This window comes from Microcaecilia unicolor, chromosome 2 (assembly GCF_901765095.1).
Source record: "Microcaecilia unicolor chromosome 2, aMicUni1.1, whole genome shotgun sequence".
NCBI lineage: Eukaryota > Metazoa > Chordata > Amphibia > Gymnophiona > Siphonopidae > Microcaecilia > Microcaecilia unicolor.
In genome coordinates this window covers 576,391,270-576,409,062 of record NC_044032.1, presented here as the reverse complement: position 1 = coordinate 576,409,062, position 17,793 = coordinate 576,391,270, and the positions used below count along the sequence as shown (strand labels likewise).

Here is a 17,793-nt window from a genome sequence, read left to right as displayed (position 1 = left end):
AATTATTAATGGCATGTTGAGTAGGTATATTTTGTTTTATATTTGTTGTGTTTTATGAATATGAATGTTTTTATTGTACTCTACTTAGGTTGCAAGCAGATAAACAGACTGAGTATTGTAAATTGATTTAAACTATTTTCAAACCAGAGGTCATCATAAAATGTGTAGTAAAAATACATTGCAGATAAATAGCTATTTTATTAAAATTAAAAGCACCATGCAATTAAAAAAAAAAAAAAAAAAAAAGACATTAAGGCATTTTGTACTCTATACCTGTTTATACAGTACAGCTTAGTATATTACATCATCTCTCTGCAAAATGTCCAATTAACTCAGCAGAATGTTTTATTCTTCCTCCCAATCTCCTCTTAGTGAAACCCTTTCGCATAAAGACATACGAGTTCCCAATACAACACACAGAAAGAAGTCTAAAAAGTTTTGGAACAGTCATTTCCCTTATCAGTGACCAGAGGAATTATTCAATACCCACGCCGCCAGTAAATGCATATTGCACTGAACCAAGAATACACAGTTGTCATTTACTTCATTAGTATGGATTTTTTTTTTATTCCTCATTTTTAAAAGTGCAACAGTATGCAAAACAGGCTACAGAAACAAGCTGCAAACATATTCATTATAGCAGGGTGAATTCTTCACCAAACTGAACAGTGTAATTGTTGCATTGTACAATATGGCAAGGATTTCAGGGAGCAGCAACTAGATCAAAGCACGTACTATAAACTGGGTCACTGAAGCAATTCAAATGAGAATTTTCTTTAATTTTTTTTTTTTTTAAACAGTGACACAATATACACTGAAAAGGTCTATACTGTATTTTTACACATATATCCCGATTCTATAAAAGTCACCAAAAATCGCACATGCAAATTTAGGCATACCCCCAATTTGCATGCAATTAGTGCCAATAATTGACTTTTTAACAATTATTGGCACTGATTTAATTGGGACTTGTGCACCTAAAATCTATACGCGGTCCGAAAAATGAAAGTGCAGAAATGGGAGGGCCATGGGAGTTTCGGGGTGGATAGGGGACGTGGTTTTGAGTTACATGCATAATCATAGAAAATAGGTGCTCCACGTGTAAATTTAGGAGTAGGCATTTGCACTATGTTTTCATTTGTGCAAATGGCACCTAAATTTACGTGTTACTCTATAAACCATGCCGAACTTTAGGCACGGCTTATAGAATACCACTTAAGCAGGTTTTTTTTCAGTGCCATTTATAGAATCTACCCATAATGAGCGCAAACTGCGGGTCAATATAAAAATAAACGTATAGCATGTGTTATGCGTGTGTGCATTATACACCAGTTTATTTTTGTAAAGAACACTAATTGCAAAATTAACATTTATTTTCAATGGCTTTTTTAATGACTTTGCAGGCATAATTAATGCATGAAAACAGCAAAAAAAGGGCTTTATAAACAAACACACTAAGCTGTCCCTTTAATAAGCTAATAAATTTAGCACATGCTAAGAATAGGAATATAATGAACATCTTATTTAGCACACCTTAGTAAAAGGACCCCTAATTTTGCAATTAGCGCGTCTTAGTAAAAATAGACTGGTATAGCACTCAGGGGGGTAGGCACAGTTTGTAAAAACACATATAACACACACGTTACATGTATAAAAACACAGTACCACGGTATAAGAGTGCCACTCACACATCATACACCAAGCAGCTTTCATTACGTATTCTAATTCTCTCAGTCAGAATTCCATCTTATTTTAAGGCAAACCTTTTTGTTGTTTTGTAAAGACTAATAATACTAACAACAATCTTACACAAACATCTGCTTGTGAGACTTTTGTGAAATTTATAAAACTACTATTTTTCATACATAAAATTGTATTATAGTTCTTCAGTAAACATCAATAAAACAAAAATCTCTCTTCTTCCTCCAGGCAGAAAATCCAAGCTTAGACTGTGTTAAGAGATGGTGTTTCTTCATACTGAAGCCCACTATTCATCATCTTTAGAACTCGAACCCGTTTTGGCCAACTAGAAAACATAAAAGGGTATTTAAAGCTGAGGTTACAACATTGCATTAATTTTCTTTGTTTATATTAGGTTACACATACAAACGTTACAAGCACATTGCAGCAACAACAAAAAAAACACACACACATCACACAATTTTTTTTCTTCTTTTTAGCTTTCAGGTTAACTAGTTACCATGGGGTATGTTTACTATGTTGACATAAGTTAAACGCTAAATGCACCCTACAGGAATGTATTGGTGCATTAGATTTAATGTGCTTTAACTTTTAAAGGTGCGTTAAAAACGCTAACGCGCCTTATCATACCCCCACATTAGCTTAGAGCTCTCAATATTTCCCAGCCAATACCTCTGATGCGGTTGCATTTGTCCATGTTATTCTATGCATGGATCCTGGTCAGAAAGGATCTTTTCTAATGCTATTCCTATATTTAATTTATTGCGATTATATGACAAAAAAATCCTCATTGAATATTCAAACTCCATCAAGGGTTAATCTGTTTTAGAAATTAGTATGATCTCTATTGCACATGCAATCAAAGTAACATAGAGGTGTATTTTCAAAGCACTTAGACTTACAAAGTTCCATAGTAACCTGTGGAACTTTGTAAGTCTAAGTGCTTTGAAAATGAGCCCCACAGTAACATAGTAGATGACGGCAGAAAAAGACCTGCACAGTCCATCCAGTCTGCCCAACAAGATAAACTCACATGTGCTACTTTTTGTGTATACCTTATCTTGATTTGTACCTGTCCTTTTCAGGGCACAGACCGTATAAGTCTGCCCATCACTATCCCCCGCCTCCCAACCACCAGCCTCGCCTTCCACCACCGGTTCTGGCACAGACCGTATAAGTCTGCCCAGCACTATCCCCGCCTCCCAACCACCAGTCCCGCCTCCCACCACCGGCTCTGGTACAGACCGTATAAAGTAACAGTAACTAGGCAGCTATAAACACAACAAAATGTTCTGATGCATCATAGATACTAAAAGGTGCATTTTAACCCAGTGAGGTGTAGATCATACTATAAACTTCAAAATCTCATGAAACAATACTGTGATCAATCAGCAGTGGTATTGCAAAATGTTGTCAATGGATGCACTGCACCTTTGTAGGCCAAATACCACACAACTTACGTTCATTGGTTTCTGCATTTCAAGTTCAAAACAATATGGAGTAAATTTTATAAATGGAGCCTAAAAATTGGTGCCAAAAGACACCCGGCTTAAGCAGTATTCTATAAGCTGCACCTAAAGTTTGGTGAAGTTTATAGAATACACACTTAAGAGGACAGTTGCACTTAAGTTTAGACGTGGCCATTTGCACCAACGAAAATGTGGTGCAAATGCCTGTGTCTAAATTTACACGTGGAGCGCAATTAATCTGTAATTACGCACTTTGCTCAAAGTCACACCCGTCACACCCTCATTCCATCCCAAAATGACCATTTCCACACCCATTTTTTGGAATGCACGTAAATTTTAGGCGTGGATCCCATGCCTAACTTTGTGCGCGCTGGTCCCACAAATCTAATTGGCTTATTATTCAATTAAATTGTGAATGCAAATGACGAACACACCTAAATTTGTGCACACAATTTTTGGGGAACTTTACAGAATCAGGGGATATATTCTTGAAGTAAACAAGGATTTGTTGCCTGTAAGTTAACTTGAAAATTCCAATATAGAGATTTGTCCTAAGACTGTTCTCTAAAAAAGATGCAATTTTCATGAAGTTTGTCACCTGGTGACTTGCAGAGTCTCCCAGGCTAGATGCTCTAAAGCAGTGCTTCTCAGTCTCTTATTTGCAACACACTTTTCAGTTTTGCTTGATACTCATGGCATAACAACAATTTTTTTCTCCATGTTCCCTAATCCATACCATACCATCTCTCTCTTTTGTCACCCATCCCATCCTCTCTCACTTCCTCCTTCTCCGTGCCTCCCTCTCATCCCCTTTCCCCACTGTGATACTTTTCTCCTTCCCTCATCTCTCCCCTTCTCAATAAGTCATAGCTCAAAATGTAATATAGTTTTTTTCTGCCCTTACTTTTGTTGACCATCACTCCCTCAAGCAGCAGTTAGCCCTCTCCAGTGTGTTGTCTGGCTGCCTCCATGGTGAGGAAGGCTGGCCTGCAAGTTGCCAGTCAGCTCTTGAGCAGCATGCAGCTTACTCATCTTGCCTCTCTCTTCCTGAGTAGAAGGCTTTCTTCTCGCTTATAACAACGGCCCTGGGTTGCTAGCATCAAGCTGTGAGAAGCAGAGATATAAACTGCGATATATCTAAAGGGCAACAACTAAAATGGTAGTTATAAAGCGTATGAGGAATAGACGTAAAAATCTCAATATGTATACTTTGGAAGAAAGGCTGGGAAAAGGGAGATATGATGTTTAGTTTAAATACCTCTATGGCATAGTCAAGAAAGCACTGGAATGAGGAGGCATAGGAGGAAAATGAAAGGGAAAAGACCCAGGAGTAATCTAAGGAAATACTTCCTTACGAAAAGGGTGGTAGATGCATGCAACAACTTCCCGGTGGAGGTGGTGGAGACAGAGTGTATCTGAATTCAAGAAAGCATGAGACAAGCAGAGAGTATCTCTGTGGGAGAGGAAGGGGTAGAAGATGGCATAGATGGGCAGAATGGAGAGGACATATGGTCTTTATCTGCAGTCATTTATGTTTCTACTAGCCGTTAAGCCCATTAAAACAGGCGAGATTTTTGTTTTGAAAAATGTAATGGAACAACCAAAGAAAAAAATAACAGTTGATGTGTACATTACACTTTTATATACTACGTTCTTTGTGTAAACAGAATTAGATCCTTGAATCAATCTACCTTGTTCTGATGTCTCTTTAACTAATGTCTCTCTCTCCCCCCTCCTTCTATCCAGAGTCTCTATCTCTCTACCCTTTTCTTTTCAGTGTCCCCTTCTCTCGCCACATCCTTCCAGTCTCTCCCCTTTCTCTCTGCATCCTGTCATCCATCTCCCCTTTCTCTCCCTATCCTTCCATCCATCTACCCCCTCTCCCGATCCTTCCATCCAGTGTCTCTCTACCCTTTTACATTCATCATCTCTCCACACTCGTCCTTCCCTACACCCCTTCCCGTGCACTCCGCTCCATGGATAAATCCTTTTTATCTGTTCCCTTCTCCACTACTGCCAACTCCAGACTTCGCGCCTTCTGTCTCGCTGCACCCTACGCCTGGAATAAACTTCCTGAGCCCCTACGACTTGCCCCATCCTTGGCCACCTTTAAATCTAGACTAAAAGCCCACCTCTTTAACATTGCTTTTGACTCGTAACCACTCGCCTCCACCTACCCTCCTCTCCTCCTTCCTGTACACATTACTTGATTTGATTACTTTATTTTTGTCTATTAGATTGTAAGCTCTTTGAGCAGGGACTGTCTTTCTTCTATGTTTGTGCAGCGCTGCGTACGCCTTGTAGCGCTATAGAAATGCTAAATAGTAGTAGTAGTAGTAATTTCCCCCCTCTTTCTCCCCATCCTTCAATGTCTCTTCTGTTTCTCTCCCTACCCTTCCTTCCAGCGTCTTCCCATTTTCTGATCTCAGCCAGGATTCCCCCTTTCTCCCTATCCTTATCACCAGCAGCTTCTCTCTTTCTCCAGCCCTTCTCCATCTCCCCTCCTTCTCTCCCCACTCCCTCTATCTTACCTCCTGCCTCCCACTCCTCCTTCCACCAGATCTTCGTTTCTTGGCCACTGCTGCTCCAGTTGAACAGCAGCGGCCGTTACAAAAAGAAAAAGAGCTAATTAAACAAACCAAAATTTTTTTTAAAAAGCAAGCACGGCACCGCAGGCAGCCTTCAGGCATCGGCTGTTGGCTCTGCAGCCGCTCCTCTCTTCTCACTGTCCCCGGAGGAGCGCAAGAAATGAAGATCTGGTGGAAGGAGGAGCGGGAGGCAGGAGGTAAGATAAAGAGAGTGGGGAGAACTCTAGGAAGGCTCTCGTCTAAGTGATTTTTCCTCTCTCCCCTCCCCTCCATGTCTAGCGATTCTTTCCTCCCCTCCGTGTCCCGCGATTCTGACCTCCTCTTGGCCTCCCCTCCATGTCCATCGATTCTCCTCTGCCCTGCCCTCTGTGTCCCGCGACTCTCTCCTCTCCTCCCATCCATGTCCATCGATTCTCCTGTGCCCTGCCCTCCCCTCGATGTCCCGCGATTCTGTCCTCCCCTCCAGAGCAGCATTCTGTTGCCTTGCCTACTTGCCTTCAGTTGCTTAGCTTTCGTTCAGAACATCCTGACGTCAGCTATCCTCCAGCGTTCCTTTCCCTCTCACTGTTCCGCCCTCTGACGTCACTACGTCTTTAGGCGAGGGCGGGGCAGTGAGAGGGAAGAGAATGCTGGAGGCTCGTCAGAGCTGCTCTCTTCTGCGCATGCGCGGCACGTGGGTCAGCCCTCATTTATATGTTAGATATTTATCCATCTTGAGGTTTCCTTGAACCGCAAATAACCCGGGGTATTAGTGGAAGCATCTGCCTGCAGTACAGGCAAGAATGAATGCCACATAGTGAAGACTGACAGGCAGTATGGTTTCAGAAGTGGTGGTATTATTGCTGGAGACACAGTTGGATTGGGGGGGGGGGGGGGGGGGGGGTTACGGAATCAAAATTTAGTTAATGTCATATGTTCAGGGCACATTACCCAAAGCTGGGAATTAACTATAGTGGTGGAAGCCATTCTGGCATCAGCAGTTGAGTCTGGGGTGAAAGCATACAGCAAGTACACTCTGCATTGAGCAATGGCGAGAAGCAGCAGCCATGCATAAGCAGTAGTGGCTTTCACAGCTTGGAAGTTGAGATAACGCAGAGTGCTGTCTGGATGCGGCTGATGTGAGTTGCAATAGCAGTATCAGGGGGAAGGCAATATATTGTGCTGTGTGACTACTAGAAATAGGCCACACTGGTGGTACCGATGAGAGCTGTGGCAGCACTAATGAGTATAATTATCCTTTTCCTCCAGCTCCAAGTGATTTTCCCTCATGACCCCTGCCTCCACACCTTTATTCCTCTTTTATCTGTGCCCTGCCCACCCTCCCATCATCAGGACCTCAAGCCTCTTCTGATTCTTCCCCCACCCCCCATTGTTTTCAGAGATGCACAAACTGCTGCTCTCCTAATGGCAGGACAGAATAGAGGGAAGCACTGAGCTAGGGCTACTGCTACTATAAGCACACTGGTTGAAAAACACGAAGGCTCTAAGGGGAATTTTTAACAAAGGCGCGGGAGGGCCTACGTTAATACAGTGTGTACCAAATCGGCACTACTGCCCGGCTAGCATGTGAGCTGGGCAGTAATTCTGAATTTGGCATGTGCTGAATCCTTCGGTAGAAAATAATCTTTTAATATAAATGTGATTTCTCTGCATTCCAAAAAATACCTTTCCAATATTTTTAAATAATTTTCTATTTTCTACTGCAGGCCGCTTACATGGTGGTAAACAGCAGTAAGCATGAACTGCATTTTTACTGCGTGGGTAGTGCGTGAGACCTTACTGCTAGGTCAATGGGTGGCAGGAAGGTCTCGGGCCGAAAATGGACGCGTGCTGGTTTCAATCTAAGCACATGTCCATTTTCCAGCCCCTTAAAAAGAGTCCCTTTTCCCCAGATGCAGTAAAAAAATGGCCCAGCAAATGCCCAAGACACGCTTGCACTACCGCAGGCCACTTTTTACCGTGGCTTACTAACCGAGTCTGGTTGCCAAGAAATCAGCTATCAGCAGTTCTCTCTAACTGCTCCCTTTCTGTCAAAGCATTAAGTAGAGAGGGATCTGTGTGTACAACTCTTCTAAAGAAGGTGGGCATGAATCCATGAAAAATACCTACACTCCCAAAGATAGGAGGTGGCTTATCTTCACTGTCATTCCTCTTCAAAAATGTATTTTAATATAAATGTGACTTCTCTGCATTAAAAAAAAAAAAAAAAAAAAAACCTTTTAAACATTTCCAATGACCTTTTCAATATTTTTAAAGCAGCAATTAAAAAAAAAAAAATACAAGGGGCAAAAATGGAAATACCCAGAGAAATGAGGGTAAGGATGGAAGAGGATTTTAAATATTCATAGTCCAAAACTTTATCTGGAGTGGACAAAGGGAAAACAACAATTTTGCTGGATCAGATACTACAAAATGAGAGATGGAAAGTGTATTTTAAAAATCCAAAACAGAAAGATGTTATTTTGTGCATTATTAACTTGTTTTTAACTATGTCAGATGAGTTATTTTTTGTTTCTTTTATGTAATTTTATATGCTTGTAAACCACTTTGTTACTGATACTTAAAGGCAGTATAGTAAGTATTAATAAACATGAAACATGTATGACATGCGAAAAAAATATATAAAAGTTGTAATCATAGTATAAGGTTTCTGGATTTCACTAGCAGTTGGAATGGAACACCATTAAAGATATTTACAATTCAAGATATTAAGAGCCCTGTTTATTAAGCCATGCTATAGGCGTGCTAGCATTTTTAGTGCACGCTAAATGCTAGAGACACCCATAGAAATATATGGGTGTCTCTAGTGTTTCGTGCACGCTAAAAACGCTAGTGCATCTTAGTAAACAGGGCCCTAATTGTGCTCATTTTCAGAGCAGATGAACAGCCACCTGCCCAAAATGTCCAAATTGCAATTTTGGAAAGGAAGAACTTGGACAACCTACACTGCATTGTGTCCAAATAACAAGGGGAGTGTTGTGGGTGGGCATGTTTTGGGTGGGACTAGGGAGGGTCCAAAAAGACATCCAACAGCGATAATTGAATGGGAAGAAACATCCAAGTTTAAAAATGATGTTTTTATCTAGACCAGTTTCAACCACATCCAGGGTATAAAAAGGTGATCTGAGTAGCTGACCAATACTTCATCCCCCAGTGGTTACTGGAGGAGTGGCCTAGTGGTTAGGGTGGTGGACTTTGGTCCTGGGGAACTGAGGAACTGAGTTTGATTCCCGGCACAGGCAGCTCCTTGTGACTATGGGCAAGTCACTTAACCCTCCGTTGCCCGCCGCATTGAGCCTGCCATGAGTGGGAAAGCGCGGGGTACAAATGTAACAAAAAAAAAAAAAAAAAAATCCTGAAAGTGACACTGGAAAGGGAAAAAAGGCTCCAAGCTCTCTTGAATTCAGATACTGCTTTTTGTTTCCACCAGGAAACTGTTCCACAAATTTACCACCCTTTCTGTGAAAAGTATTTCCTCAGGTTACTTCCGAATTTATCCCTTTCACCTTCATCCTATGACCCTTTGTTCCAGAGCTTTCTTTCGACTGAAAGACTCGCCTCCTGTGCATTTATGCAGCATAGGTATTTAAATATCTCTATCATATCTCCCCTCTCCCGCCTTTCTTCCAAATATAACATATTGAGATCTTTCAGTCTGTCCCCATACGCTTTATGAAAAAGACCACTGACCATTTAGTAGCCGCCCTCTAGACCAACTCCATCCTGTTTATATCTTTTTGAAGGTGCGGTCTCCACAATTGTACACATTATTCTAAATGAGGTCTCCCAGAGTCTTATACAGGAGTACCATCACCTCCTTTTTCCTACTGGCCATTCCTCTCCCCAGGCACCCAAACAACCTTCAAGCTTTCACTGTTGCCTTTTTTACCTGCTTGGCCACCTTAAATCATCATATATGATCACACCCAAGTACTGCTCCTCTTTTGTGCGCAAATGTTCTTCAGCCCCTAAACTGTACTGTTCTCTCGGGACTTTGCAGCCCAAATGCACGATCCTGCGTTTTTAAGCATTAAATCTTAGCTGCAAAATTCCAGATAATTTCTTTAACTTGGCTAAGTCCTTCCTCATGTTATCCACACCGTCAGCAGTGTCTACCCTATTGCAGATTTTGGTATCATCCGCAAAGAAGCTAACCTTACCAGACATCAGATATTATGGGCATTGTGAACACAGAGGCAAGCAGGTCTGAAGAGCAGCCTAGTGGTCAGTGCCAAAAAACATGGACAAAGATGTCTGCCAGCATTTGTACAAAAATGGCAACACAGACATCCCTGCAGAGCAGAGGGGCAGCCTAGTGGTCAGTGCAGTGGACTTTAAACCAGGGAACCCAGGATCAAATCCCACTTCAACTCTGTTATTTTACCTTTAAATTGTGATCCCTCTGAAGCAAAGATATAACTACAGTACCCTAAATATTAGAAGACACCTGCAAGCCCAAGGGCAATTGAGGTAGTGCAGTGAGATACAGTACATATTTCTGTGTCTCTGTAGAGCTCACCACTTAAAATAACAAGAGTTGCAGTGGAATATGAACCTGGGTGCCCTGGATTAAAGTCCACTGCACTGACCACTAGGCTGCCCCTCTGCTCTGCAGGGATGTCTGTGTTGCCATTTTTGTACAAATGCTGGCAGACATCTTTGTCCATGTTTTTTGGCATTCATAATTTGGACATTTTATTTTGGAAAATGGTTGTTCATTTTGGACATTTTCATGTATTTTTCAAACAGAAAACCACAATGTCTTTTCCTGTTCAAATATAGCTGCGAGATGGATGGCTTTTTGGACATTATAAGCGGGAAGTCCCAATTCTGACTTGGATGTTCTTTTGAAAATGTCCCTGATAAGCACATAAGCATTGCCATACTGGGAAAAGACCAAGGGTCCATCAAGCCCAGCATCCTGTCTCCAACAGTGGCCAATCCAGGCCACAAGAACCTGGCAACCCCCCCCCCCCCCCCCAAAAAAAAAAACAAAAAACCCTCAACCTTCTATACTGCCTATCCCAGAATAGCAGATTCTTCTTAAGTCCATTTAATAATGATCAATGGACTCTTCCTTCAGGAATCTGTCCAAACCGTTTTTAAACTCGGCAAGGCCAACTGCTGTTACAACATTCTCCGGCAATGAGTTCCAGAGTTTAATTACGCGTTGAGTAAAGAAAAACTCTCTTTGATTTGTTTTAAATCTACCACATTCTAGCTTCACCTTGTGTCCCCTGGTTCTATTATTCTTAGAAAGTGTAAACAAACGTTTCACATCTGTCCGCTCCACTCCACTCATTTTGTAGACCTCTATCATATCACCCCTCAGCTGCCTTTTCTCCAAGCTGAAGAGCCCTAGCCATCTCAGCCTTTCCTCATAGGGAAGTTGTCTCATTCCTTTTTATCGTTTTCATCGCCCTTCTCTGCACCTTCTTCAATTCCTTTATATCCTTTTTGAGGATATACCATAGGGTTATTTCTATTAAGCTGGTGCTAAGCACATAAATTAATGACCGGAATACTGGCACATATTCCAGCTACTGCTAACATTCCAGCTACACGCTATTCTATTAAAAAAGAAAGAATACTTAAGTCCAATGGCGCACAGTTTGAAGGCGGGCATACACATACACAGAGTATGGGTGGAGAATGGGCAGGGCGTACAGTTATGCACATAATTATGTACTATAATTTAAGTGTGTGTTTCAGCAATTTTGACACAAGCATTCACTCCAGCTCTACAGCTGGTGTAAGTGCTCAGGCCTAAATTATAGGCGTGTATTTTACCCGTTACACCAGTATTATATAAAAGGATAATAGGCACCCACTTTCTTTTACAGAATAGCTGCCTAAATATAGGTGCACCATTATAAAACTGCCCTCTAAAACACGTAAGGATCTTTAAGTTTGGTGGCAATTGTAATCTGGTAAGCCATTTTATTTATTCAAGCCTTTAACAGAGTAAGAAGGCTTGGGACTGGTTCTACGATGCTGCCATATTCAATTCTGTAAAAAGGATTTGTTATTTTGATTTCTGTTGTTAGTTTCAGATTTTATATATGATTTCTAATGTTTGTTGTTTGCCATGTTTTATGTATTTTATTATGTTTGCAGGTTATAAATGATATAAATGAGCCACTTATTAGGAAAATGTTTTACAGATTGCAGATCACAAGATATGTGTTGTCCCATCTTTAAAGTTAAACATTTAAACTGATCCAGATTCAGAAAAACTAATTTTCTTGCACAGAAGCTGGATTCTTCATGGTAATCATTACCTTAGGAGAATAATAGCCATTTGAAAATGTAATTTAGGGTTAACTTAAGAATCAAATGTCCTCATTGTACAATGTTCTTTCACGGAAATCTAGAAACAGAAGCATTCAAGAGAATCTCAATCCCTCACATCCTATATCATCAAAAAATACCATCCTATATTTCCACTGACTTTAGTTTAAACGAATATTTAATAAAACTGACAAAAGATTACTCCCATTTTTGATCAACTACTCAAGTGGTTCAGTAAAAAAGGATAAAAATTCCAGTACTACTTTCACCACTTCCCTCCTGAAGAGTATCGCTGCTAAAGGAAAGTCATGCAGCCAAGGCCTAGAAGCTGCAAAAGCTTTTGCCTCAGAGGTGCTTTTCTGCTTTTAAACCAAGACTACAGCATGCCTGTGTCCACAATCTACCCTTGTCTTACTTGCTGTGATAGAGAATTCATTTTAGCACAATTTGTGTTTAATATTGGTACACAGAGAGCATTGCAAAACTGTTGCATTATAAACAAGACTGTTCCTCCAAATGTATGGAATTTAAATACTTACATGCTGGATGTATAGCAAAATCAGACATGTTGGAAAAAGAAAAAAAAAAATAGACACGTTAGAATTTAAATATTATACAGCAACTTGTCATATTGGTGGTTAAGTAGGTTTCCAATTAGTTAGGAGATGCAAACTTGTGCCCCTAACAAAACTTTTTTAAAATTAGGGCAGTACTTGAAAAGAGATTTGTCTGACTCCTCTTTTTGCTATGTTCTGAAGCACCAATATATTACTTTATTTTTACACGTATAACACACCCATGTGTATAGCACTGTTATATAAGTACATAAGTAATCCCATACTAGGAAAAGACCAAAGGCCCATCAAGGCTTCTATATCTCTCCCTTTCGCTTCTTATCCTTATTCCCCCCCTCCCCCCCAGTGCTCTGTGAATCTGGCATCGGAGGCCTTTCCTCTAATGCAGGAAAAGGAAGTTGCATCAGAGGAGGCAGGATGCACCAGAAATCCCACATGTTGCTAGACTGGACTCTGAAACAAAGTAAGAAGGACTGCTGGGGGTGGGGGGGGTGGGGGGGGGGGGGGCAGGGGGTAGGAGAGGAAGGGAAAGGAGAGATGCCAGATTCTGATGGCTATGTAAACAAAAACAACCAACAAATTAAAAAAAAAATCATGCATTCATGCATATAGTGGGTGGGGGTGTCTCTTGGTTTACAAAAATGCAATTAACACATGAGTTATATGCATGAAAATATGGTATATTCATAGAGCAGAGTAGTCTGCCTTGCAAGATCATGCTGGCATTGAGAGATTCTCTAGAATAGTTAAGTAGAATACAGAGCTACATTGTAAGTCCCAGGTAGAAACCTGCATTTAACAAGGTGATTAGCGTTAACAAGCAATATGATCACTAATTAGTAATAATTGTAATTTACGGGCACAAAATCACGTGTATCTGTAACACACTGTGCCTAAATTCTAACGTGTGCAGCAAAAAAGGGGCGTAGTTATGGGTGGGGGAAATAAGCATTTCATGGGCATTTCAAAATTTACACACTTAGTTACAGAATATAACCTAGTGTGCCTAAATCTACGCACAGGGATTTACATCACGTTTTTGTTGATGTAAATGGATGCAAGTCTCAGTGAAATCTGCTTATATGTATTCTATATATCGAACGTAAATGTAAGCAGATTTTATAGAATAAGCTTAGGCAGAATTGCTTACCGCGTGGTAATTTTAGGCGTCATATATAGAATCCCCACCCCCCCCTTGAATATCTGCACTCAACACTACACTCCCAACAAGGATCCTTGTTTCGCCGGTACTTCCAGCTGCTTCAGGGGAAAACTTACTACCGCACTATGACCCATCGATGGATTTACGACGGTGAGCAGACTTTGTCTAGCTGAATGCTGTTACTTGAATCTAAGGCTTTTTTCTCCACCTCTTTTATGTTAAGGCAGAGCATAATGAGTAACAGCACATATTGAGGCTTTAATAGACAATATTGAGTTTTTCAAGCTTTGCGATTTAATTTTGTTTCCCAGACATAAGGCGTGTGATACATAAATGAATGTAAACCATTTCTCCTGTTTGTCCATTTGAATTAAAACCGAATGATCATAAGACGATGTACAAACACTCAAGAGGGAGTAGAATATTTTATTTGTATAGGATTTAGCTCACACTCTTCATTGCTCAGAGCTCCAGTTTACAGATAAAGAAAAATTGGCGTGTAATCAGGTTATCTGAGTAAGCTTAAGAGTTGAGGTAGGTTACCCTAACTATGCCCTGAGCCCAAACATATGAAGCATCTTGAATGGGGGTCAAGCTTCTGGATCTTTTCTTCCACGCTGGAGGGCACTGTTGGAACCCTAGCTTCATCTGTGACATCCTTTGCGGAGCAAAAACTAAGACAGACCTGTTTTTGTCCTCTTAAAATCCAAAAATTTAAAATGTGTTAGAGATAAAAACAAGAGATGCATGGAGTTATTTTAGAAGACCTATTTGCAAGTTGGATATGCATAAACCTGTATTTAGATGTGTAAATTGCATACAGGTTTAAATTCAAGTTTTACAAAGATGGGATATGTGTGCCCAAATCACACATATGTTTTGAATGGGCTGCCCACGGGAATATCTAGATTAATTAAAGGTGCTCCTTTTGAGCAGTACTCCACTGAAGCATTAGGGGAGGTCACCTGTACAATGGAAAAATGCTGAAATTCAGCAAACACCCCCCCCCCCCCCCCCCAAAAAAAAAAAATCATCAACATGGAGAAATGCATCCATGGGCAACCATGGAAAAAAAATGGACTGAAGGAGGTCCTTACATTATGGCATTGATGCAGGTCATCCCATACAAACTCAGTGATAACACGACATAAATAAGCAAAGCTTTTAGAGTTCTAGTCAACTGGTATCCTGCTTATCCTCACAGAAAAATAATAAGTTACCTTTATTACATCAACCCAGTTCCATCCCCGAGGAAGCTCGCCTTTGAAATCTGTGCAATAAAAATAGATGTGAAAAATATGTCAATAGACTAAAAAAAAGATACTTACCTGTAGCAGGCATTCTCTGAGGACAGCAGGCTGAATGTTCTCACATGTGGGTCGGCGTCCACGGCTGCCCCAGAAACGGAGATTTTTTTCTAGTAAAATTTAAAGAGCTTTGCGACAGCCAGCAAAGCGCGGGATGGACGTACTGCACCTGCGCAGCCATCTTCTCGCCCGCACGCGTCCATTCCTGCCTCTGTTATATCAAAAGCAAATAAAGAATAAAACAACTCCAAAGGGGAGGTGGGTGGGTTGCTGAGAACAATCCGCCTGCTGTCATCGGAGAATACCTGCTACAAGTAAGCATCTTCGCTTTCTCCGAGGACAAGCAGGCTGCTTGTTCTCACATGTGGGGTATCCCTAGCCCCCAGGCTCACTCAAAACAAGAAAGAAGGTCAATTGGGCCTCGCAACAGCGAGAACATAACAAGGATTGACCTACGAAGAAACATCTGAGAGTGCAGCCTAGAACAGAACAAAAATGGGCCTAGAGGGGTGGAGTTGGATTCTAGACCCCGAACAGATTCTGCAGCACGGACTGCCCGAACTGACTGTCGCATCGGGAATCCTGTTGAAGGCAGTAATGAGATGTGAATGTGTGGACTGATGTCAAAAGAAACAAACATTTGGGCGGACTGTCTAAAGGGGCTTGTCCGCTCCACATGGACTCTTACGGAGTTGGTCTTGAGACCAGACTCTGACAAGTGTAGAAGGTATTCAAGCAGGATCTGTGTAGGACAAGAGCAAGGATCTAGGGCCTTGCTGTCACAACAGATGGCAAACCTCCTCCATTTAAAAGAGTAACATCTCTTCGAGGAATCTTTTCTGGAAGCAAGCAAGACCCGGGAGACACCGTCAGAAAGACCTAAAGAAGCAATATCTACGCTACTACTACTACTACTTAGCATTTCTATAGCGCTGCCAGGGTTACGCAGCGCTGTACAAGTTTAAACACGGGGAGGGACAGTCCCTGCTCAAGAGAGCTTACAATCTAACGGTAATAGACTACGCAGTCAGTGTAGGTAACAGGAATGGGGAAGGTGGTTAGGCGCCAAAAGCAAGGGAGAAGAGATGGGCTCTCAACATCCAGGCCGTGAGAGCCAGAGACTGGAGGTTGGGATGCAGAAGCGCCCCTTCGTTCTAAGTGAAGAGGGTTGGAAAACACTCCAATCTCGACGGTTCTTCGGAGGACAACTCCAGAAGAAGAGGGAACCAAATCTGACGCGGCCAAAAGGGTGCAATCAGAATCATGGTTCCGCAGTCTTCCCCACCAGAGGTATGGAAGGATATGCATACAGAAGGCCTGTCCCCCAATGCAGGAGAAAGGCATCTGACGCTAGCCTGTCGTGGGCCTGAAGTCTGGAACAGAACTGAGGGACTTTGTGATTGAGCTGAGTGGCAAAAAGATCCACTGAGGGGGTGCCCCACTCCCGGAAGATCTTGCGTACCAAGCCCGAGTTGAGCGACCACTCGTGAGGTTGCATTATCCTGCTCAATCTGTCAGCCAGACTGTTGTTTACGCCTGCCAGATACGTGGCTTGGAGAAACATGCCGTGACGGCGAACCCAAAGCCTCATCTGGATGGCTTCCCGACACAGGGGGCGAGATCCGGTGCCCCCCTGCTTGTTGACGTAGTACATGGCAACCTGGCTGTCTGTCTGAATTTGAATAATTTGATTGGACAGCCGATCTCTGAAAGCCTTCAGAGTGTTCCACATCGCTCGCAACTCCAGGAGATTCATCTGAAGACCTGATTCCTGGAGGGACCAAGCTCCCTGAGTGTGGAGCCCATCTACATGAGCCCCCCACCTCAGGAGAGATGCATCCGTGGTCAGCACTTTCTGAGGCTGAGGAATTTGGAAGGGATGTCCCAAGGTCAAACTGGATCGAATTGTCCACCACCGAAGTGAATTTAGAAAAATCGGTGGACAGCTGAGCTGGGTCACATCCTCTAGATTCCCCGCAGCTTCATACCACTGGGAAGCTAGGGTCCATTGAGCAGATCTCATGTGAAGACGTGCCATGGGCGTCACATGAACTGTGGAGGCCATGTGGCCCAGAAGTCTCAACATCTGCCGAGACGCTTTGGCCCAGGAAACTAGGGACAGAAGATTGTCCACCCTCACCTCGGGAAGGTAGGCCCGAGCTGTCAGAGTCCAGCAAAGCTCCTATGAATTCTAGTTGTTGAACTGGAAGGAGATGGGACTTTGGGTAATTTATAATAAACCCGAGTAGCTCCAGGAGTTTGAGAGTCATCTGCATGGACTGTACAGCTCCTGCCTCTGAGGTGTTCACCACCAGCCAATCGTCGAGATAAGGGAACACATGCACTCCAAGTCTGCATAGCGACGCTGCTACAACTGCCAGGCATTTTGCAAAGACCCTGGGCGCAGACGTAGCGCAAGGTAGCACACAATACTGAAAATGCTGTGTTCCCAGACGGAATCAAAGATACTGCCTGTGAGCTGGAAGTATCGGGATGTGTGTATAAGCATCCTTTAAGTCCAGAGAGCATAGCCAATCGTTTTTGTGAATCATGGGAAGAAGGGTGCCCAGGAAAACCATCCTGAACTTTTCTCAGACCAGGAATTTGTTCAGGGCCCTTAGGTCTAGGATTGGACGCATCTCTCATTTTCTTTTGCACAAAGAAGTACCTGGAATAGAACCCCAGCCCTTCTTGCCCCGG

General features: G+C 42.2%; 1 protein-coding gene across 1 annotated transcript in view; it reads right to left on the bottom strand.

Moving 5' to 3' along the window:
- Positions 1-322: 322 nt before the first annotated feature.
- RWDD4 (RWD domain containing 4) overlaps positions 323-17,793 on the bottom strand; it is a 76,390-nt gene continuing 58,919 nt past the window's right edge. Inside the window, 3 exon segments of the mRNA XM_030191513.1 lie at positions 323-2,026; positions 12,589-12,591; positions 15,007-15,056. Coding sequence (XP_030047373.1) covers positions 1,988-2,026; positions 12,589-12,591; positions 15,007-15,056 — 92 coding nt within the window. The 3' untranslated portion in view covers positions 323-1,987.